The 23,489-nt window shown below is 47.8% G+C and overlaps 1 protein-coding gene across 2 annotated transcripts in view; it reads right to left on the bottom strand.

Annotated features, from left to right (window-relative positions):
- MAGI3 (membrane associated guanylate kinase, WW and PDZ domain containing 3) overlaps window positions 1–22,662 on the bottom strand; it is a 144,072-nt gene extending 121,410 nt beyond the window's left edge. For both annotated transcript variants that reach the window (XM_070396698.1, XM_070396699.1), the window contains exon 1: window positions 21,877–22,662. In XM_070396698.1, the coding sequence (XP_070252799.1) occupies window positions 21,877–22,192 (316 nt within the window). In that variant the 5' untranslated portion in view covers window positions 22,193–22,662. The remainder of the gene's footprint in view (window positions 1–21,876) is intronic.
- Between the last annotated feature and the right edge of the window lie 827 nt (window positions 22,663–23,489).

Here is a 23,489-nt window from a genome sequence, read left to right as displayed (position 1 = left end):
CAGAATAAGTTGAAAGGGGTGACTGCAGGAAAAGTTCTTACAACTTTGCTTAAAATTCTGTTCTTTTGCGTCATATAGGAGGTGAAGGGGGAGATATCCCTGAGTGCGTTCAGCCGCGGCAATTCGTCCCATCAGTTTGGTATAACTTAGTTCGGTAGGTTAACGAGATAGCTTTCCTGACACCCATGTATGGGAAATGCCAAGTGGTGGGGTGTGCCAATCAAGGAGAGGGGGGTGGGACTGGACAGGCAGGGGACAGTGTCCAGACACAGGAAAATAATAGCAAGAAGTGAAAATGAGGATGGGATGGGGGGAGTAAGAGGGAGGAGTTACCAAGTGCTAATTCCCCTTTCTAGTCTTACCTATGTCTAGGCCTCAGCCAGATCCCTCCCTAATGCCAATGACGACGTCCTTTAAGTCTACTACCAAACTGGTGCTGAGTATGACCAAACTAGCCAGGCTTCCTGTGCTAAGTGGGAAAACTTCAGGAATATTTCACAAGAATAAATCGAAGAAGTTAAAGAAAAAACTCCCATATGATAATCTTATACTTTATAAAACCATGTGCATATTCGGTGTATGGGGAACAATGCCACCTCTCTCCCTTACTGAACTTTGTTCCCAAAGGTGAGGTTCAAAAAGGAAAAAAAGGACACACGACCTGCTTAATGCAACTGCGTAAAGTCATTTTGTGTTTGTGTTGTGTCTGTAAAAAGGGGAGGTTTTAAAAAGTCAACTCCGGGGCGAAACATATTCCAAATAAGTTCAAATGGTCATTAATTTGGGCTGCTTCTCCTTCTGTGTTTTTTTTTTCTAATTCTCACTGACAAGGAACTACATTCCACTCGTTTCTCTTGTTCCTTGTCAAACCTCGGGGAGTAAACTGCGTTCCCCTTGAACCTTTCCACCAAGGTGAAGGCCTTCAGTCGAAAGTATAGACGTGCCCTCCAGTCTAGACAGTGTTTTATTGATTAATGTAAATTTGAGCGTTTTTCTCAGCGTTGGTAATAGAACAATTCCATCACCATGGTGGAGTCTGAATTACTGGACTAAGAGCTATAATATTACTAATGTATAATGGCAAAGTCCGGAACTACTTAAGTACAGAAATACAAATGGTAATAGAGTAATACTAGAAAAACTCCTGAAGGAAATAAGTTTAGCACTGGATTTGAAGAAGCCTGGAAAATCCTTTGGTTTGGCTAAAATGGAGGATCCACATTGGGTACTCATGAGAAATTAGTCTGCAAACTGTTGAGAGAGTTTGGAGGACAGTAAATGTTAGAACGGAGGAAAATCACAGCCCAGGAAAGAACACACGCCCTATTGGTTCATTTCCTTAAAACCCTAATGATCAGAAGTCAATAAATCGTGAAAATGTTTGTTGTTGAAGAAAGCATAAAAAATGACATTAACATAAGACAGTGTCGCTTTTTAAAAGACAAACATGTCTCATCTTTTTGGACCCCCTTAAATCATTCACTTCCAAGTCTGCCGCTGACTCACCTGTTAACCTGGCTGGTTAACTCCATCAGGTAGAAACGAAAAAGACATCACATCGTTTCACGCCTTAGAAAATAAGGTCCTCACACGAAGCAAAGGAAAACTCTCCAGCCCAAGTCTGTGTGCATTTAATTTTTCCCTGAGGCTGAGGTGGTTCTGTGGTGTGTGTGTGTGTTTACCTCGATTGAATAAGCTTCTCTATCTTTTTGAACTTCACCTTTTATTACATATTTTTAAAACAAACATACAGCGAAAGATGGAGAGCGATTTCAGAAAACTGGAACAAAAGTCAAAGGCTAAATTCCTTGAAAGAAAGGAAATGAATCATTCCCTTTTGTATTGCGGCCTGGCGCAGGCTCAGTGCATAGTAGGCATGCAAGGAACATTGGCTAATTAATTGCACGGGGCCTTGCCAACAAGAGGATTAACGCTTGGACCAATCCCAGGCTACATTCCTGGACCAAACAACATCTGAAAATGTCCTCAATTCTACACCATCAGACTGTGAGTTCCAACAAGTCCTAAGTGCTGAGCTAACTCTGTAATCCAATCCAACGCAACAGTAGTTCTGCAGCCTTTGCATTTTGCCTCCAAAATGTGAGTCCAAAAGATTTTTAGCACATAAACCAGTTGGCAGCAAAACTTGTGCGGTTTCCAAAATTCATTTTTATTCTTATTTACGTAAAAAAAAAAAAAAAGAACCAAGTTAGAGCCCCAGACAAATGATCACCTGTATGCTAATCCCTGGTCCACCAATAATTAGCCACATGACCTTGAGCCTGCCACTTTCTCCCAGCCTCAGTGTTCTCATCTGTAAAAGGAGGAAAAATGGACATCTGAAAGCCTTCCCTGGGGAAATGTATTCAATTTACTTTGAAATGCTTAAAAAAGTAGGAAAGGCCCTAACCGGTTTGGCTCAGTGGATAGAGCGTCAGCCTGCGGACTCAAGGGTACCGGATTCGATTCCGGTCAAGGGCACGTACCTTGGTTGCGGGCACATCCCCAGTAGGGAGTGTGCAGGAGGCAGCTGATCGATGTCTCTCTCTCTCTCATCGATGTTTCTAATTCTCCATCCCTCCCCCTTCCTCTCTGTAAAAAATCAATAATATATATATATATATATATAATTTTTTTTTTTTTAAAGTAGGAAAGACTAAGGGGTGGATAGAGAGGGAGTACTATGTAATCAAGCAAGTAGAGTAAAAAGTTGAGAAAATGATCTAGGTCAGCCGTGGGCAAACTACGGCCCGCGGGCCGGATCCGGCCCGTTTGAAATGAATAAAACTAAAAATAAAAAAAAAGACCGTACCCTTTTATGTAATGATGTTTACTTTGAATTTATATTAGTTCACACAAACACTCCATCCATGCTTTTGTTCCGGCCCTCCGGTCCAGTTTAAGAACCCATTGTGGCCCTCGAGTCAAAAAGTTTGCCCACCCCTGACTAGGTGCTAAATATGCCTCCTCCACAGAAAGAAAGCCTGAGTGGCCCTCCCAGGCTGCCATCTTTCCTATCCCTGGAAATGGCACCACTCACCAAGTTGCGCAAAGCAAAAAACTAGAAGTTACCCTGAATTCCTCTTCTTCCCTCATCTGCCATCTATCCGCACGTCTGCTAGATCCTCTTTCAAAACACATCTCAAATCCGTCCACTTCACTTCGCTGCCACGACTCTGTACCTGCCCGATCCATCATCTTTCACCTAAACTAAAAGGTATCCCTCTCCCCTCACCCTCCGCCCCCCACCCCCGCTCCCAAATCACAATGGCTTTGTGAAATGGACACGAGACAATCAGCCTCCAAGCTTGCAATTCCCAGGGGCACTAAGAACAAAGGAAACCCAGGCCCCCTGACCCAGGCTCACAGACCCCCCCTGGCCCTGTCTACTTTGATCTCATCCCTGTCCCTCTCCACCCGTTCACTAGGTGCCAGCCACACTGGCCTTTCTGGTCCTGTTACACACCCACTTCTTACGGTGAGGCCTTTGAACTTGCGCTTCCCTTTGGCTGGGATGTTGAAAACTCTGGGCTCAGTGGTTGAGCATTGACCTGTGAACCAGGAGGTCATGGTTGAATTCCTGGTCAGGACACATGCCAGGGTTTGGGTTCTATCCCCAGTAGGGGGCGTGCAGGAGGCAGCCGGTCAATGATTCTCTCTCATCATTGATGTTTCTGTCTCTCTCTCTCCTCCTCCCTTCCTCTCTGATATCAATAAAAATATATTTTAAAAAACAACTTCTGGGAGAGAAAGGGGCTTGGCCAAGTGGTTTGGGAGGACCGCACTCCAGGCATTTCAGTAAACTTAGGAACAGCTCAGTGAGGCTGTAGCACTACTTAAAGACGGGGCTCCGCATAGGCACAAAAGAAATTCTGACCGTATCCACTCGTCTAGTCAGGCCCCAGAAATTAGAAAATGACCACAGGAGAGCTGTGAGCTTTTAGTAACATCTGTTCAGATGCTTCTTCAATCGCCACCAGTACCAGCGATGGAGAAAAATAGTACCTCAGAAGGTGAAAAGTTTGCAAACTCGGGTAATGAGAAAAACTACACACATTTCCACTCAGTGTGTTTGTAATGGTATTTCTATACTGTTCTTCATCATAAGAGGTTACCGAATACATTAAAAATGCTGGTTAAATTCTCATGTGCATTATAATGCTTGGACAGTGGATTCGTATGCTACATACAATTAGACCGTTTTTATTCTTTCATTTAGTAAGAAAGTACCCTAAGAGATTATCTATTGGCCCTCCAAAGGCCCATTTCCAATCGCTCTTCTTTTCAATGACTTTTTAAAAGAGAGTGTGTGGTTTGCTACATGTAGTCCAACAAGAACCTCTGGAACAAGGCTATCAAATAAACAGTAAAATATTATCCATCTAGGGACCAAGCTTCTGGAATAGTTCCAAGTCCAGAAATAGAACAAAAGATCACATACACACGCATGTGCCGGGGGTAAAGAGCCGCTCGAGGGTGTCTAAGGAAGGACACACATAACAAACAGAAGGACCCACCCTAGGTTTTCACGGACCCCCGGCCCCAGACACCCCACGCGAACGAGGTTCAGCAGCCGCCCTGGCCGGCGGGATCCGCACAGGCCGGGTTTTCCTTGGGAAAGCGGAGACGCGTGGGAGAGGCGATGGGCACAGAGAGAAAACAAAGCTGGAGAGATGGGCAGAGAGCGAGCAGCGGATCAAAGGCAGGGAGGAGGCCGAGGCTGGGAGCCACCGACACAGACGGTGCACATCTGCGGTCTGCACCTCAGCGGCTCCTACGGGCACAGGCAGAAGCCACGGGAGCAAAGAGAGAGCTGCCAGCTGCCCCCCCCCCCCCCCGGGGTTCCGGCCCTGAGGCAGGGGCACTTACACAGTAACAAGCCGCTCTGCGGACCAGCAGCTCCCACCCATCCTCTGGGCAATGTTTACAGATGAAAAATGCCTCAGGCTAAGAGATATGTATATTTATGTAAATCAAAAGACAAACATGTACTCATGATAATCATCCCTTATAGAGATTTCAATCTTATTCTAACATAGCATGTATTGGGGGAGGGGTGGGGACCTTGAACTGTAAGCCGCAGCTGTCCCCTCTGGAAATTCTCTATCTCACTTCTTTCTCCCTAATGTACCTCCACGTCGAGCCCAGAAAACCTGAACCCAAACTTGTATTTATTTATTTTTTTTAATATATTTTATTGATTTTTTTACAGAGAGGAAGGGAGAAAGATAGAGAGTCAGAAACATCGATGAGAGAGAAACATCGATCAGCTGCCTCCTGCACATCTCCCACTGGGGATGTGCTCGAAACCAAGGTACATGCCCCTGACCGGAATCAAACCTGGGACCTCCCAGTCCGCAGACTGACGCTCTATCCACTGAGCCAAACCGGTTTCAGCTGAACCCAAACTTTTAACATACCGCCTCCTCTCCGTGAGAAAAGCGCCCATCAACATAGTAAGCAAAATAAAATTCCAGAGTGATGTTAAGGTAGATAACACAGAGGAACTCGAAGTTTCACATAACACCAGGAGCAGGGAGTAAAACGGGGCTGACCCCCGGGGGCCTGGAGCTGGAGGAAGACTCCAGAACGACTCTGGGCCTGGGGAGGAGGACGTGCAGCCCCTTCCCAGGGCTCTGCTGTCATCCCCGCTCAGCCTAACATGACGCGTCAGTTTTCCTGCTTACTCACAGTTCCTTCTCCCATGACAGTAGTTTGTGCGCAGTTCTGCGTGGCCCCTGCAACCTTGACCCTTGCTCCCCACCCCCACAATCGGTGGTGCATTTGGTAAATGCTACCAATTCCTGCCACAGCCGTGAGGACAGAGAAAACGGTGCTGGGGAGACAAGTGCAGGAGCAAGCCACTGTGACGTAAGGGCAAACTCGCAGAAACAGTAGAATGGTGACTGATTGTCAGGGGCTGGGGGTGGGGCAAATGGGGGGGGGTGGTAAAAGGGTACAGACTTTCAGTTATAAGAAGAATAAGGCCGGCGCTCTAACTGTGGAACATGGGTCTATAGCTGATGAGAACTAGTCATGTGCACCGAACAATGGTCCAAGTCAACACATAGGATGGTGGCCCCATGAGGTTATAAAGGAGCTGAATTTCCTGCAAGATATGGAAGGAGAGGTGGTTCAGGAGGCATTTTAATACCTGGGCTTGTCAGTAGATCCCCTCTCACAGCACCTCAATTTTGAGTGCAGACAGCAGAGGAAACCAACAAACACAAAGGCAACCTACTGACTAGAAAAAGACGATCTGCAGATCATACGTCCGATAAAGGGTTCATCTCCAAAACATATACAGAACTCGTACATCTCAGCAAAAACAACCACCCGACTAAAAAGTGGGCAGAGGATCTGAAGAGACCTTTTTCCTAGAGGACACACAGATGTCCAACAGGCACATGAGAAGATGTTCCACAGCACTAATTATTCGGGGAATGCAAATCAAAACCACAGCGAGATATCGCCTCACATCTGTTAGAATGGCTGTTATCAAAAAGACAAGAATGCTGGCAAGGATGCAGAGAAAGTGAACCCTCCTTGTACACCATTGGTGGGAATGTAAATTAGTACAGCCACTATGGGAAACAGTAGGACTCAAAAATTAGGAATAGCCCTAGCCGGTTTGGCTCAGTGGATACAGTGTTGGCCTGCGGACTGAAGGGTCCCAGCTTTGATTCTGGTCAAGGACACATGCCCGGGTTGAGGGCTCGATCCTCAGTAGGGGACGTGCAGGAGGCAGCTGATCAATGATTCTCTCTCATCATGGATGTTTCTATCTCTCTCTTCCTCTCCCTTCCTCTCTGAAATCAATAATTTAAAATTAAGAATAGAACTACTATATGATCCAGGTTCCACTTCTGGGTATGTACCTGAAGAACAAGAAAATACTAATTCAAATAGACATATACATCTCTATGCTCACTGTAGCATTGTTTATAACAGCTAAAATATGGAAACAATCTAAGTGTTCAACGACAGAAAATTGGATAAAGAAGATGCAGTACATGTGTAAATGGAGTACAACTCACCCATAAGAAGGTGAAATCCTGCTACTTGTGACAACAGGGATGAACCTTGGGAGTATTATGCTAAATGAAATAAGCCAGACAGAAAAAGGCAAATACTTCATGATTTCTTTTACTCCTGTGGAATATTTTTAAAAATGAACCACCACCAAAATACTCAGAGAGATGAGTAGCAAATTGGTGGTTACCAGAGGGGATGGGGGTGAAAGGGAGGGTGAAATGGGTACACGGGGTCAACTGTCTGGGGACAGATGGAAACTAGGCTTTTGGTGGTGAGCACGATATAGTCTATTCAGATGCTGAATGATAATGTTGCAAACCAATGTTGGACAGAAATTTTGAGTGCACACATTATATCCCAATCGGTCAGCCAGTGAGTGGCCTGTGTCAACACAGAGGAGCCTGCCCTCCCCCACACCACCCCCCACCCCCCGCCCCCAGGGCCACACATTCAGAGGGCACTACAGCCCTCAGATCTCATGGGATGGTCTTCAGAGAACGCTGCTGTGAATTCCTTGTTGAGAACCTAAGACCCTGTACAAGGCCACAGGCCCACAGGAGCGACCCTAACAAGCATGAAGTGCCACTGTCCCTTGAGCAAAAGCTTTCTCGGGTGTGGAGCCAGCCTGTCCCTGAACTTTGGAAATATTCTCAGGTTGTAACGATGTCAAGCCTAGGTTAAGTTTTACTCTTCCATCAGTTCAATGCCAGAGAGAGTCCTTTGTGTCAGATAAGGTCAACGGAACCAAAAACTCAGCTCTACACCCTCCCCATGCTGAACAGCCTCTTTTTTATGCATACCCTCAAGTTCCTTAATCTGACCACTGCTCCAACACGCAATAGCCAAAACCACATTGCCATGACAATGCCCTGTTGCTCCTTTCTTTAATTATCATTTTTTAAATGTCTGTGTTGGACAACTAACTCGCCAAATTCCCGAAAACTGAACAGTCTCAGGAAAGAGTACAGCCAATCCCGGCACATCACGGCAAAACCTCTCATCTCGAGCTCCGACTCCTAATTGGAAATTCCTTCCATTCTGTCTTCGTTCAAATCCCCAGGAAAGAGTCTGACTGGCTCCATTCATCTTTTTAAGCCCCAGAAGTCGCAGGTTGCTGACCAGCCTACGAAGTGGTTGCTTCAGTTGAGATGCCTGCAGGTTGCAGGGGAGCCTGAGATCAAGTGACATAAAACGTAGATGTCTCAGCAGCAGAGACAGCAGGTCGGACAGACACAAGCCAACCGCGTACAAAAGGTCACTACAGATGTTAACAGTCCATCGGCCATGATCATGCCAATGACAGGTCCCTTCAAAAGGAGCAGCTCACGGGCATCACAGTTGTCAAGAAAGGGCTACCTTGCACTTAAAATCCTGTCTTTAATAAGGTGAGTGTCCGGAAGGTTCAGCTGGCACTCAGCATCCACCTCCTTCTAGCAGGCCTTCCAGAAATGCAGAGGTTGGGAAACTGAAAACTGTATTTGTCCAGACTCCTTTACAGCTAGCATTCAGGCTGCAAACCTGACGCCACCGTTAGGGTGCAGGACACAGTCAGGAAGGCAGGAGGGAAGCGGAGCCCATCGGCCTGTGGTTTTAGCTGCTTTCAACTTAGCAAAGAAGGTCATGGCCATGCCCCCGCCCAGTCTCCAGCACTGAGGGTGTTGAGGACAGTGGCAGCAGTGCCAGATGCAGCATTCCAGCATCGAGCCACCCGTTCACGGGCCTCAAGAAGCTGTCACAGCCGTGGCCAGACGCTACATTCCAAACTCCAACAGCTATGATGGCTACAGCAATGACTATTGTCATCGCTGTGATCACAGCTACAGTGGCATCTTCCCGCCGTGATTTCAGTGACACCCTCCTCCCTGCCACTTCCCTGACCACGGCAGAGGTGACAGCTCCCGTGGCGAGTGGCTGCAAGGTGTCCTGGAAGTCGTTCTCAGAGGCCTGGCCTGGAGCCCAGCCCTCCAAGCCCCACAGAGGTGCTCTATGCAACTGGCTCCCTACGTGATATCCCTTTCTCTTCCTGCACGGAACCCTGGCTGATGCTGCAAAGGCTGCTCGTAGCAAGATTTGTTTCCTGTCTACAGTCATGCTGTTCTTTCCCAGACATGCAACAGATCACCCTTCCCATCCGTTTCACCCAGTGAATGCCGTCTCCCCACAGTCGCCTCCTTATCCCCTTTCTTCAGCTGGCCTCTCACAGGTGCGCTCCTTCTCCTCTGCGCTGCCAGCTCTCGGTGCCCTGAGACATCGACCTGTCCTGGCCCCTTTCAGTCACGTCAACCATCCTCACAGCCAGACAAGCTCAGGGAGCCAAAAGTGCCCTCGATGGTTCATCTACCAGGTCCTTGAGCAGGCCCTAGACCTAAAACTCATCCTCTCTCTTTATCACCTTCCCCCTCTGTCATCCCCTGGTTGGGATGACATCCCCCCACGCGATCTCCACATGGCAGCATCCATTTACGAGGATCCCACGCGAGCGCCGTGAAGACCATTTCTGATGGAAAGCTTCGTTTGCAAAGCTAATCCAACGAACAAGAACATTCGGCTATCGGGCCGGCTCACCGTACGCTGCAGCATTACGGAGGCTACAGATGCCCTGGAAGCCTGTGGCATGTAGTGATGCCAACGCCTGTCCCGTGCTCCAGCTCCTGGGTCACCCCTCCTCCCTGCCTCTAGCCACGCCCATGCGGTGATGGCCTCACCCACCGAGTCAGCACGCCCCACGTAATCCCAAAAGAACACAGATTTCATAAAGAGACAGTCATGTTGAACAGATTCTCTCTCTCCCCACCCCCACCACCACCCCCACAACTTCCTACAAAAATTCTTAGGCCCGAAACCAGAACAATGAAAGGAACCTGCGTCCTGGTCCCCCCCTCCGCCAGCTTCCTGCCGGGAGTCCCGAGCAGTTACCCATCTGTAGACTGGGGGTATTGGACGGATGGCTATGGTTCCTCCCAGGTGACCGGCTGACTGACTTTGAGCCCAAGTGGAAAACACAACAGCACAAACACTTCAAGAATGAGAGCTGGCGGTCCTCCGCACCTGCTCCAGCCGCCTCTTCAAAAGAACCGCCGTCCTGCGCGGCCCTTCAGGCCTGGAACGGGAGACATCCACTCGAGCACAAGGAGTTCCTCCCTGCCCAGCTTGGCAAAGTTTTGCTTCAGCGACGTGTACTTTGACAAGGGTCTGCATACTTAACGAAAAAACGTCTTAACTCCAACGCATATTCATGCCTCTCCGTTCATCAGAGCCTTTTTTCAAGGCTTCCTGCCTCCAGGTAAGTGGGCTGACCGACACCTTCTGGGAGGGAATTGCAGAGCAAGCGGACAGGGAACAGGAGAACAAGGTGCCATCTCCAGCATCAAGGACACAATCTCACAAGGAGGCGTCTCCTAAGAGTGCCTATTCTACCCAAACCGCTGAAAATTCTGCCTCGCTAAGGCAGCCAGAATTAATGCTAACGGTGATGCTTGGCGATTCTTGGGAATAACCGATCGACTGTGCAGTTGAGCTGTACAGATGACACTGCACTGCCACAAACTTTGTTTAGAAAGAGAATCAAGCAACGGAGCTTTTATTCTCGGCACTTGCCCAGTGTGTCCCCGGGTTTGACACCCACTCAAACAATTCAGGAGTGTGGGGGGTTTTCACTTTAATAGAGAAAGAGGAAGTCAGACGGATTTGTCAGACGTGGTGAAATCATGCTCTCTGGGAAGTGAGGGAGGACTGCTGCAGCTCACGGTCCTCCCTGGGAGCCTGTGTGACCCGCGCTGTGTCATCTTTCCAAGCACGCCTCCGTTCTGTCGTGCGTACAAGGGAGGCGATGAGACCCAGCCCATGGCGAGTAACATTTCTTTACAGGCAACACGTGTGCGCCAACACGCAGGTCCTTGTAAACCAAACGCGGTGGGTGGATGACACCCCGGAACATGGCTGCTGCTTTGGTGGCAGCCAGTGTTACCATGACAAGTCCCCAAGTCGGAAGAGCCCGATGAGACTGAGAGCAAGGCTGTCAACTGACAGTTGCCACCAAAGGGAGTTGCAGGTGTCATTTCACTCATCAACAGCACGATGTGAGAGAGCGCTTTAGTTAGCAAATCTAATCCTATTCAAAGGGAATCCAATTTTTTCATTAGCGTGTACATTCCAACAAAAATCAAACACCGAAATCAGTGAATAGTATCCTTAGCTAACATGAATAATGTTTTGACACAGTGTTCTGTCGAAAGACAGCGAGGTGGGTAAAAGCACAGTTCTGTGAGCAGAGGTAAGGAAGTTCGAATTATTGTAACAGATTTCAGGGCTTAATTAGGCAATCTATGGAATTAATGTTGGAGAAGTCGGATGCTAGCAGGCTTCTGCAGTAGACACGGTGATTTTCCACAGACGGGCTAAAGAAATCCCAAGGGAACATGACCCAGTGTGAACATACACAGGCCCTCCTGTGATTCTTATTGATACCTCACACCCAGTTCCATGGATGCTCATTTTTATGTGCAACACGTGCATTTACCAATAACCTAACCACATTTCACACTCTCTGAAGGCCCAACTACCAGGCACAACTGCAAAGCTGCTACTGTGCACGTCATTCCCAGACGGAAGGCTGACATGACAATTGTTTTTATGGCACCAAAGTTGAAGACATTAAGTAGAATATAAAAATCTACTTATATAAAAGCCAAGCAACCGGAACGACAGAACAACCAGAACAACCAGTTCGCTATGACACGCATTACAGTGGACAACCGGCCTGATCAGGGGGTCCCCCCCATAAGCCCTCCTCAACCTACTGCAGCCCCTCCCCCCAATCAGGGGTGGGGCTGGCCAGCCAACCTCCCACGTCCCCTACCCCCCACCGGCCCAGACCCAATTGGCCCCCATCGGGGCAGGTGGCCAGCCCCACCCATGCACGAATTCATGCACTGAGCCTCTAGTAGTGTGATAAGATATTCAGGGTGCCCACCCCTCCCCTTCAGCCCTCCACCTCCACTCCAAGTACCTCTGTGCCCCCGTGCAGGGCAGGCAGGACAAAAACTTAACCAAGGTGGTCAGACGTTACCCTGCAATGCTTGCCAGACAACTGTTTTGATGATTACACAGACACCACATTACACACTTAAGCAGTGTTTCAACGTTAAGAGTCAGTGAAGTACTTCCTTTATGTGTAACTTGTATGAGATCATGGGTAAAAAGCTATCATTAGGGAACCAACCCTTAGAAATAATACAATAATAATGCAGTCTCCAGTTACGTTTTTAAAAGGCCATTGTTTTAACAGCAAAACAGCTCGGAAAGCAATGACTTGAGAATTTCACTTTCAAAATGGTACCACTCAGGGGTGGGCAAAAGTAGGTTTACAGTTGCTCATATGGAAAAAGACATGGAGGTTATGGTTATTGCAATAGTGTCATTAACTCAAAAGAGTGTCACAATGCAACTGTAAATCTACTTTTGCCCACCCCTGTATTACGTTTAAAAAACTGTGCTAACTGCCCTAGCTGGTTTGGCTCACTGGATAGAGAGTCGGACTGCGGACTGAAGGGTCCCAGGTTCGATTCCAGTCAAGGTCATGTACCTTGGTTGCAGGCACATTCTCAGTGGGGAGTGTGCAGGAGGCAGCTGATCGATGCTTCTCTCTCATCGATGTTTCTAACTCTCTATCCCTCTCCCTTCCTCTCTGTAAAAAATCAATAAAATATATATTTTTTAAAAACTGCACTAACTAGACTAATAATCATTTTCTCAATGCCAAAGATAATGAAATGGTCCTCCCAAGTAGCCCATCTACCTAAGAACAAGCAGTATTGATTTAGAGAATCATATCTGACATAAAAAAAAATTCAAAGAAAAACTACAAGCAGTCCTTTTAAATTGTGCACGTTAAGGTATCATTAACATCTCAATTTCTTTTTAAGAAACAGCATTTAGATAAGAGCCATTTTTTAGAGTTAAGGTTTTCAAAAATGTTAATATTGCTCTAGCTCAGCAGTTCTCAACCTGTGGGTCGCGACCCCTTTGGCGGTTGAACGACCCTTTCACAGGGGTCACCTGAGACCATCCTGCACATCAGATATTTACATTACGATTTATAACAGTAGCAACATTACAGTTATGAAGTAGCAATGAAAATAATTTTATGGTTGGGTCACAACATGAGGTCACAACATGTATTTAAAGGGCCAGAAGGTTGAGAACCACTGCTCCAGCTGGTTTGGCTCCGTGAATAGAGGGTAGACCAGTACACTGAAGGGCCCCGGGTTTGATTACGATCAGGGGCACGTACCTCGGTTGCAGGCTTAATCCCTGGCCCTGGTCAGGGCAGGTGTGTGAGGCAGCCAAATGATGTCTCTCTCTCACATCGATGTTTCTCTCTCTGTCTCTCCCGCTCCCTTCACTCTCTTTTTTTAAAAATCAATGGGAAAATATTCTCGGATGAGGATTTAACAACAACTGTAACAACAAAAAAGATAATATTTTAGGAAAATCGGTGTCTCGGTTTCGGTCTATGGCCAATAACTGTTTTTTAAAAAAAATGATAGTTTTATGGAAACTGTGTATTGCTGTTGGTTTCAAAATAAGAGAGATTAAATGTTTTACAAGAGGCCAATTCCTCCAGCACTGTCTCCCAGCATCCCATCTTTTAAGGGCCTACCCCTCCCTCCTCTCCTGGGGTTCTGGTCCGGTTATTCATCATTGCGCTTTTCATACCAGCTGCAGGCGTGGACACGGGACCAGGCCTGGCCCATCATGAAGCCCCACTGCCCTCTCTCCACAATTGGTCCCAGAGATGGGCACTGGGCCAATGCAAGTCCCTGCATGAGGTCTGTCATTGGATTCCAGAAAAAAAGATAAGAAGTCTGACTTGGATTCAGTCACCTTCCCCGCTACTCTGAGAACCAACCGAGAAAAGAAGCCAACCCAGAGGGAAAGGGAGTCAGGTGACTGGAGGGTGTGCACTGAGCTGCGCATGCCCTGTGCCTGCGTTGTCATGTATGTGAGCCAATGAATGCCTCTCCGCCTACATTACTCTCTCTAGAGTTTCTGTCACTCGCTACAGAATCCTCCCAAGTACATAAACTGGATCGCGAGTTAGGAATTGTTTGCCCTTCCTGCTGAGATGTAAGCTACGTATCACAAGGCGCCTGCTGTAAACAGGATAACCACATCCAAACAGTAATAGATCGTCTGGACTCCTCCATTAAAGTGGCTTTTTAAAGTCATTTTATTAGAGGGGAAAAAGCCAATTTCGCTTCATTCTATTTGATTAGGTTAAAAACAAAGCGTTTATGAATAAAGACTTCTTTCTGCCTTCCTTTTGGAGTATTTTCCCTTAGTAAGGCTATTTCTGTTAAATGTCCTCACATAGAGTAAAATCCCATATTCCCCAGTCACATGTAATTCCCATCAGAGCAACGAGATACAGGTTAGCCTCGCACAAGCTTCCTCAAGCAAGAAAAATAGTTGTGTTTAAAATTCTCTGCAAAAAAAAAAAAAAAAAAATAGCCCAGAGCCTAAGAGGCCTGCGAGTTTTAATTTGTAGATCAGTCACTGTTCATACTGTAAGCCCAAGATGAGAAGGGAAGTCTCTACATAGAATAGATCATAATTAAGCCCTGGCCAGGTAGCTCAACTGGTTACTAACCGTTAGAGCATAGTCCTGATATGCCCAGATTTTGGGCTCAAACAGCCCCCCATCCCAGCCAGGAAATATATAAGAATCGACCAATGAATAAAATATGTAAGTAAATGGAACAACAAATCGATGTTTCTCTCTCTTCCTCCCTCTCCCTCCTTTGCTGTCTAAAATCAATTAAAAAATTTTTTAAAGAATTTATAGTAATGACTAAATCTGAAGCAAAATTTCTTCACATTTCCCATTCTATAATAGGTTTAGAAGCCCTAATCTCCATATAAATTATAGCAGAAAAGTTGGACCCTCCATATTTCTTATTGAGGCTCTAAAACAGTATCTCTAGTGTAAAGTGTTCATGAAACGAAGTATCTTATGATCTGTGCCTACAGTCTGTCTTTTTTTTCAGGTATTTCAATATGTCACAAGTCAAATTATGGTCCCCAAAATGTAGTCCATGCCCCCTGGCCATGTTGGTATAACTGACATGGGGGTGGGGGGTGTCCCCTGGGAACCACTGTATCAGCTGCCTAAGGATAAAATGGCTGCGATTAGGGGAGTGGCGATATATGCGCTACCCTTTGCACTGCAAGTCAGTCAACTGTGACTATAACAAGTCAGTCAACTGTGACTATAACAAAAGAGAAGGCAGGGTCAATGTGGAAACACATTTTCGGCTCCCTTTTTACTAGACTAGCAAATGGTGTTTTCCCATAAAATTGGCTAGATTTCCGAAGCAACCCAAGAAAGCCTGTTAACCTTAAGGTACAGTGCTAATGGTAGTATTGCATCTACATTATGGGTTAAATTAAAATACTGAAAGCATTACAAGTTGAATAAGGTGGAAGGTAGAAACTGCATTAAGCACCTTACCAATATTATTTACAGAAGAAAAAACATTTCCAGTTCCAGCTTTAAAAAAAAAAAAAAGCCGATAGGAGACACTTATAGAACTACTTACACATGTAAATTATTAATATGGTCGATTAATATGGCTTTCCCTCTACTTTCCAATTATTCTATAAAGTGGATTTTGTGCTTTTATACGAAATAAAATTATATGCGCACACAAAACTGCTGAGATGAGCCAGACTACAAACCCTTCCATATTACAGGTTCTTTGCCGGCGTTTTTCTCTCCTTCACTTCTTACTTAGCACTGAGCTGATCTTAATTCCATTCAACCAAAATGTATCCATCTTTCAAAGCCAGGCTGAGTTCAAAATTATTCACCATTTCATCCCCAACCAGCCAAGTCAGAAAACAAGGGCAGGTGGCAAGGACCACAGTAAAACATAAAAGTAACTTCCACAAATGTACTACGCACGCCCAGATGAGAATCATTTCTCAGAATTAACAGATGGCTTTAAAACAAACAAACAAACAACAGATCTCTTTAAAGTAAGCAAACGATTTCATCTGGTTTTCAACAAAAATGGTACAATATAAATCCAATGTATAAAATACAGGTTATATCATTAAAAACATTGTAAATAAAACACAGTATATTTTAAAGGTAATTTAAACTTAAGGGCTTTTCAAAAGGTAATTTTGTTTATATTTGACTGCCCTCTTTTTGTAAGGACTTGAGAACACCAAATCTTAAGATGCAACTACACACCATTTTCAGAACAGAATACTAGACAACAAACTCATTAATGTAGCTTCCACCAAAATTCATATGAAACTTTTTCTTTAACTGATTTCAGAGAGGAAGGGAGAGAGAGAGAGAGAAAGAGGGAGAGAGAGAGAAAAAAACATTAATGATGAGAGGGAATCATCAATCAGCTGCCTCCTGCATGCCCCCTACTGGGGACAGAGCCCATGACCCAGGCATGTGCCCTGATAGGATTCGAACCGTGACCTCCATGGGTCTGTGCTCAACCGCTGAGCCACAAGGGCCAGGCACATGAAGCTTGGCTGAAGTTTTATTTAAGAACTGGGATAAAGTGCAAAAGATAAAATGGTGCTCCTTTTATCCAGGTACTCCTTTCCAATGAATCATTAAGCTCCCACCAAACTGTAAGCCTCTTGAAGACAGAGACTACTTCTGACTCATATTTATATCTTATTTTTTTCTATCGCCAGTGCTAGCTCACATGGTGGGCGCACCACTAAATGAGGAGGGAATGAATGTGAGCCAGTGACAATATAGCTTTTTATGTCCTCTTTATAAAGCAAAATAAGCATTTAAAAAAAAAAAACATTCTGAAGAATATTTGTTGTTCAAGGACAAGGAGAGCGATGGATGTGCCTCCCTTCCTCCAAGTCCCTCACAGCACCAGCCCCCCAGCTCCTGAGGATCTTACCCTTGGCAACAGTTGTAAGGGAGGATGCTCGTTCTCTCTACCAAAATGGAGTATTGCAAGGCCATTGTCTCCCAGGATGTTAGACGGGAAACAAAAGCGATCAATTAAGCAAAGGAGACACAGTTCTAGTCTTCGATACCAAAACATGTATCCGTTCTCAAACCACTTGGAATTGACTTGGAAATTGGAAGCTTGAAACTGGCAGGTGAGACTGACATGGTTCACAAGCATGGAATTCTACGACACACTCCCCAGACACTGAGGGCCCACAAACCTTACAAAGCCCCGAGGGTTAGAGAGGAAAGCCATACTCTGAAGCTATTCACCTGAGATGACGCACTGACTTCGTCAGTCAGGTACCTGAACAAATGCAGGAGATTTGATTTACCGTCAGTTTATATAAATTAGAGGCCAGGGGGAGGGGAAGTCACTGAAATTTGTCTACTGTAATAAGAGGGGTGGTTTTTTATTGTTTTGTTATTTGTTTGTTTGTTTGTTTGTTTGTTTTTGGTTAATTCTCACCCGCGGATATTTTTTCCATTGATTTTTTAGAGAGAGTGGGAGGGAAGGGGAGAGAAAGAGAAACATCGATGTACGAGAGACACCTAGGTTGGTTGCCTCCTGCACACACTGGCCCTAACCAGGGTTGGGATCGAGCCTGCAACCGAGGTACGCGCCCTCGATCAGAATCAAATGGGTGCCGCAACCCTTGAGTCCAAGGACCAGCACCCTAACCAAGGCACCAAACCAGGCAGGGCAAGAGGTTTCATAAAGGGCATCTCAGGGTCTTAGAGGAAAAACAGTTTATACAGGGTGTCTCCCCCCGCCCCCCCCCCAAAAAAAAAGTACAGGTATACACACGTTTAACAGCTGAAAGCTCAACTTGGAAAATGAAATGTATTTTAACAAACACTGCCTCTATGACTATTCAAAGTGTGTGTATACCTTTCGGGGGGGGGGGGGGGGGGGACACCCTATACTTCCCAGGGAACACTGAGTAGTGTGCCAAGAAAATCAGTGTTAGCATTAAACTGAATGAAGTAAAAACGATCTGAAAATGGAAAGGGCCAAGTGTTAAGTGTTTGTTCTGCCACTACGGAATAAGCCCAGTACTCATGAACTGCATGTGTCCATGAATGGAGCCCAGAGCCTGAACCTTGGGTTATTAAGACTAACTTTAGACCCCTGCCGCCCCCCCCCCCGCCCCCCACAAAAAAATGCTACCAAATTTTGAGACAGCAGGAAAGTTTCAAAGTTAATCAACGTTTGATACTTTTTTTCCTCACAAGGGCCGCCTCACCCACTCTCTAGTTTCTTTTCCTTAAAAAGGGGTAAGGAGAAAAGTTTGGATTGCAAATCTAGGAGGCTAGCAATTAACTCTAATTTCTCTCACCCTTCCCTTCTTCAGATATTACAACCATCTACACAAAACTCACCACAAGTCCCAAATTACCCACTCAACAAAAACAACCACGGAAAGATCCAAAAGTTAAGAAAGGGGTAGGGATTGTTTAAAAGTATACTCTGAAGTGAAATCAAAGACACTAATGGGTGTCACAGGACTATATCATGAAACAGTTTCAGAAGGCCAAAGTTCAACTTCCTTTACTACAGGAAAACACAAAGTGCAAGTGAAAACTTTTTTCTTTGCAGAAAAATAAACAACAGGGTTGTAATTATGAAACAGGTGACCAGTTGGTTCAAGAATAGGTGGAACTAAGGATTCTCTTAGAAGCAGGAAAGTACCAGTGCTAGGTAGTTATAATAATAATACTAAATAACAATGCAGTAAGAAATTCCCCAACTCTCGCAGGAAAAGCCTCAAATTAGGAACCAGATTTTAAAGAGTTACTTTCAAAGCTCCATTAAAGATTATAACAAAGGAAAGTAAAAAAATCAAAACCCCAAATCAAAGCTAGACAGTCACTGCTGGAAAGAACCTTCACTAAGTCATCTGGGTGATGGTGTGGCTTTGGCTGGGCTCCTCTTAATAGATGAAAAGGAGCAAGCTGGAAGAATCAGTGCTCAGCAGCCTACCCCACGGCCCAGCTCAGCCCCATGGCCCAGCTCACCCCCATGGCCCAGCTCACCCCCATGACCCAGCTCACCCCCACTAGCCAGCTCACCCCCATGGCCCAGCTCACCCCCACCGCCCAGCTCACCCCCACTAGCCAGCTCACCCCTACCAGCCAGCTCACCCCCATGGCCCAGCTCACCCGCACCGCCCAGCTCACCCCCACAGCCCAGCTCACCCCCACCACCCAGCTCACCCCCACCACCCAGCTCATCCCTCCACCATGGACTTTGTCAGAAGACAATATGAGGTCATGCCCCGCTATTACTACATCTTACAGCATGGTTACATTTACTCTGGCATTGTGCTGGTTTCTAAATGACACGTTATGAATATAGTTTAACGGAGAGTTACTAACAGAGACGAGAGACAGAGTGCTAAATATACTTTTCAATACTTATTAAACTGAAAAATCCATTTCTCTCCCAAACTTGGATGAAATGAAGAAAAACAAACAATGTGCAGGCCAGGTTCCTTCCTCAATACCCTTCCTCTGTATTTTCCTGCTTTTCTCATTTAAACCCAACCGTACAGAATCTTCATCTTCTCTGGAGGTAATATTTATGCGGTTTTTAATCACCCTCAAAGTTTTATGAATAACCTCTTCAAGTCCTTAACTTCTAATATATAAAGTCGTGTGCTTCACCTGCAAAAACCTTTCTATTTTATTATAAATGTTTAAGCAAAGCCATTTAAGAAAGCCATTTAACATAATGCTTAACATGAGGCTATTAAGAAATTAAGAATACTATTTTTAAGAGATAAAAAATTTGTAATTACAACTTGCCTAGAAACAAGAATATTAATCTTAGATGACACACTGTGATACCCTTTAGGAATTCCTGACCAGGAATCGAACCCACAACCTTGGTGCCTCAGAAGGACGCTCTAACCAACTGAGCTACCCGGCCAGGCCTAGAGTAAAATTTTATTGCTCTACAAATTGTCAACTACATTCTGGGGTATAGGATGTTTACTCATCACAAATACTACTACTAAATACACTCTAAATTTGAATTATTTTCTTAAATTTGGTATAAAGGTTGGGAAAATGTATAATATGCAGACCAGACTAATATTAAAGATACGCTCCCCAGTCTATAAACTTCTTCCTCAACCAATCAACTCTCACAGTATTTTTGAAAATAACTTATACTCTCACCTACGCCCTAACTAATCAGAGCAAAACACAAAGCGATGATGGCCATGTTCTCATTAGTCCCTGACTCACAGGGCTTGAACTACATGGCACTTAGACCAGGAAGTGCTGGTATATAGTATCTGGCACATTCCAGACAGAACCCGACCGGCTGTATTATGGCCCCAAAGCCTTTCCTCTACTCGCCACATAATGGCTCCGAAAGTTTGAGTTAAGAAAGAATTTCTGAATCCACAAAACTATCCAGAAAAAGATGTTTTAAGTCTTCCAAAGTTTTGAAAATGAACAGCAATAAAAAGAAAACCTCATACAAACTGACCAGCTTAAAATGAATATGCTGGAACAGACCATATGAAGAAAATCTTAGTTTGAGGTTGCAGGCACATGCGAGTGTGTCTCTGTATACACCCACAATATATATGCACATATGTATAATGCACCACGAACCATCAGTTGCAATGAAGCTCAAGGACTATTAAAGAAGTATTTCCCGAGCTGCTAAGAAGGAGGGTGGGGTGGAGTGGGGGGGAAAGGTGGGCACATAAGGAAAACAACATGTTAAATTTTCCTCCGGAATTTTCTAGCATTTTGCGGTAAGGGATGGACTGCCTTTCCTAGCCCAAGTCACAATTAAACGGCCCATTATATTGTGATGCATTGTGTATGCAGTCGGGCACATTCAGCAAAAACAGTCTGCTTTTTAATAACGTTGTAGCCTTCATTCTCTCTCCTACAAACATCTCGGAAAACCGAACTACATCCTACCGATGCTGACAATGCTGACACCGACCAACTCTTGTCAATTACAAATGCGTAAGGACTGTTGCAGACGTTCGGGTCTGACTGCTCACCGGCAGAGCCAGGCTTTGAAACTGACCAGAAATGTCATACAACGTAACGTTTCGCAGCCGATTTTACTAGCACAAGAGACACCAGAGCGACGGGGAGTAGGGGTGGGGGGTGGGGGGGTGGGGGGTTTCACCCACCCCCTCCAATAAAATTCTGTAAAAATCCAAGACTGACACAGGATTTCACTCAGCGAGGCACCTAGCCAGGTCTTCTTCCTTCGAAACCCAGACTAGGCAACGGCTCGCTGCAGGCACACACCGTGCTCGGCCGCCTGTCATGTGCTGGACCCCATCGGTGCCCACACGCCTGAACCACCTGGGCGGGCAGAGTCGGGTGGGCAGCCCCCGGGCGCTGCTGGGGTGCAGGCGACACCCAAGCGGCTCAGCTCCCCCGGGGACCCTGGGTGGTGGTAACCTTGGCGCCAAGTCCCTCCACAGTCCAGACCCGCTTCCCTGCTGGAAAATGCGTCAGACTGTGCCAAAGGCACTGCTCCGATCCCGGGGACCTCGGCCACAAAGGAGGACAGAAAAGGGCTGGTGTCCTCCCGAGTCCCAAACTCTGCTCCCCACGCAGGCAACCCGGCTTCGGGTCGCAGCCCCGTGACAGCTCCCGGAGCAGCCCGGCCGGCCGGGCGAGAGCTCAGTTTTCCCGGCGGCAAAATGGGATGCCCACGGCCACCCTCCCCTGCGCCAGGGAGTCCCGCACCCCGCGGAGGTCTGAGACTCCCAGGGATCGCGTGGTGGGGAGGGGCCGCCGCTCCCAGGACGCCCCCCGCCCCCACCTCCCCTCCACCGAGACAGCAGACAGCCTACCTGGCTTCACGGTCTTGAGACGGATGGGCTCGCGGAAGTGGCGGATGACAGCCAGGGTGTCCCGGTTGGTGAGCCCGCTGACGGGCGTCCCGTTCACCTCCAGCAGCACATCCCCGGGGCCGGGCGCCTTGCCCGAGAGGACGCAGCAGGTGCCCCCGCCGGGCTCGTCGCGGAGCCGCCCCAGGTAGGGGAACTCGCCGCGCTCGGCGCCGCCGCGGATCTCCACGCCCAGGTCGCCCGGGGGCCCGGCCCAGGACACCACGCACTCCTGCACCTTGCTCAGCCAGTGCTTCTTCTTCTTCAGCGTCTTCGACATCCCGACCCCCGCTGCACCATGGGGGAGACCCCGCGCGGGCGGCGGGGGCCCCGGGCGGCCCGCGCAGCCCGGCGAGGGGGGCCTCGCCGCTCCGGCGCCCCGAGGACCACAGCCCGCTGGGGGCCCGGCCGCTCCAAGCCCCGAGACGCCCCCCTCGGACGCCCCTCCCGGCAGCGCTCCTCGGGGCTGGCCGGGCTCTCCCGCGGGCGAGACCGCGGCGAAGAGGAGGGCACGGTCCCCAGGCGGCTCCGGAGGGGTGTCGGGCGGGGTCACAGGCGACCGCCGGCCCCGGGGGTTCTGCGCCCCAGCGGCGGGAAAGGCGGAGGCTGAGGGGCGGGGAGGTCAGCGGGGAAGCGCCGGGGCGGGAACAATCCGTCGGGGACGCGCAGGATCCCCATAGACCGGCGCCTGGATCGAAGGTGGCCGCTGCGGAGCCGGAGCGCGGAGACCGACGCCGGCCCCAGCTGCCAGGAAACTGCCGCTTTCAAACCCGCCGCAAGCTCCTCCGCCGCCCGGTCCCTGCCCCCGCCCTCGCCGCCCGCCCTGCCCGCCCCGCCCGCGGCGCCCGGCGCGCTGCCGTCACTGGCCGGGCGCTCGGGACTGCGCCCCAGCGCTCGACACGCGCGCGGAGGATTGGCCCCCGGCGGGCAGGGGGCGGGCCCTCGCCGCGAGTGAGGGCCACCGATTGGGTGGTTGGCGTGAAGGAGGCGGGCACTGGGATGACTGAAGTTTAAAGAGGGTGGAAAAAAGAAGTTTGAAGAGTGAGGGAGGGCGAGAGGGAGGGGTAGGGGAGGGGAACCGGCTCCAGATTGCAGGGCCCAGAGGCCCTCGGGCAGCAGCTGGAGCCCGGGGTAAACTCGGATCGGAAGAGAGATCCCACTCCCCGCGGTGGAGGCGTGGCTGGCGAGCCGGGCGGAGTCGGGGCGGAGCCTGCAGGAGGGACACTGAGCCCCGAGGCTGCACTTTGGACCTGAGACTCCTGGCTGAGTCCACGGCCAGAGGTGGCTGGGCCTCCAGGGTGGCCTGTTACAGCCGATCCCTTACACTGAGGCAATGTTTCTTGCTAGTTCATTCTTTCAAGGACTGTTATTGAAAGTCCACTGAGGCAGAGAGTCCCTTTGATAAAAGGTAGAGTCCGGGCCACACTGCTGTGTGCCCTCGGGCAATTAGACCACCTCTCTGAGCCGCAGCATCCTTAGCTGAAAAATGGAGATAATTCTACCCCTCCAAGTTGTTGGAGAAATGACACGAGGTGCATATAAAATATCTGCATAGCAGTGGTTCTCAGCCTTCCTAA

The sequence above is a fragment of the Myotis yumanensis genome, unplaced genomic scaffold, assembly GCF_028538775.1.
Source record: "Myotis yumanensis isolate MYYU_CA2020_CCGP unplaced genomic scaffold, mMyoYum1.0.hap1 SCAF_17, whole genome shotgun sequence".
Classification (NCBI taxonomy): domain Eukaryota; kingdom Metazoa; phylum Chordata; class Mammalia; order Chiroptera; family Vespertilionidae; genus Myotis; species Myotis yumanensis.
Note: the sequence above shows the minus strand (reverse complement) of the source record. Positions and strands in the feature narration are given on the sequence as shown.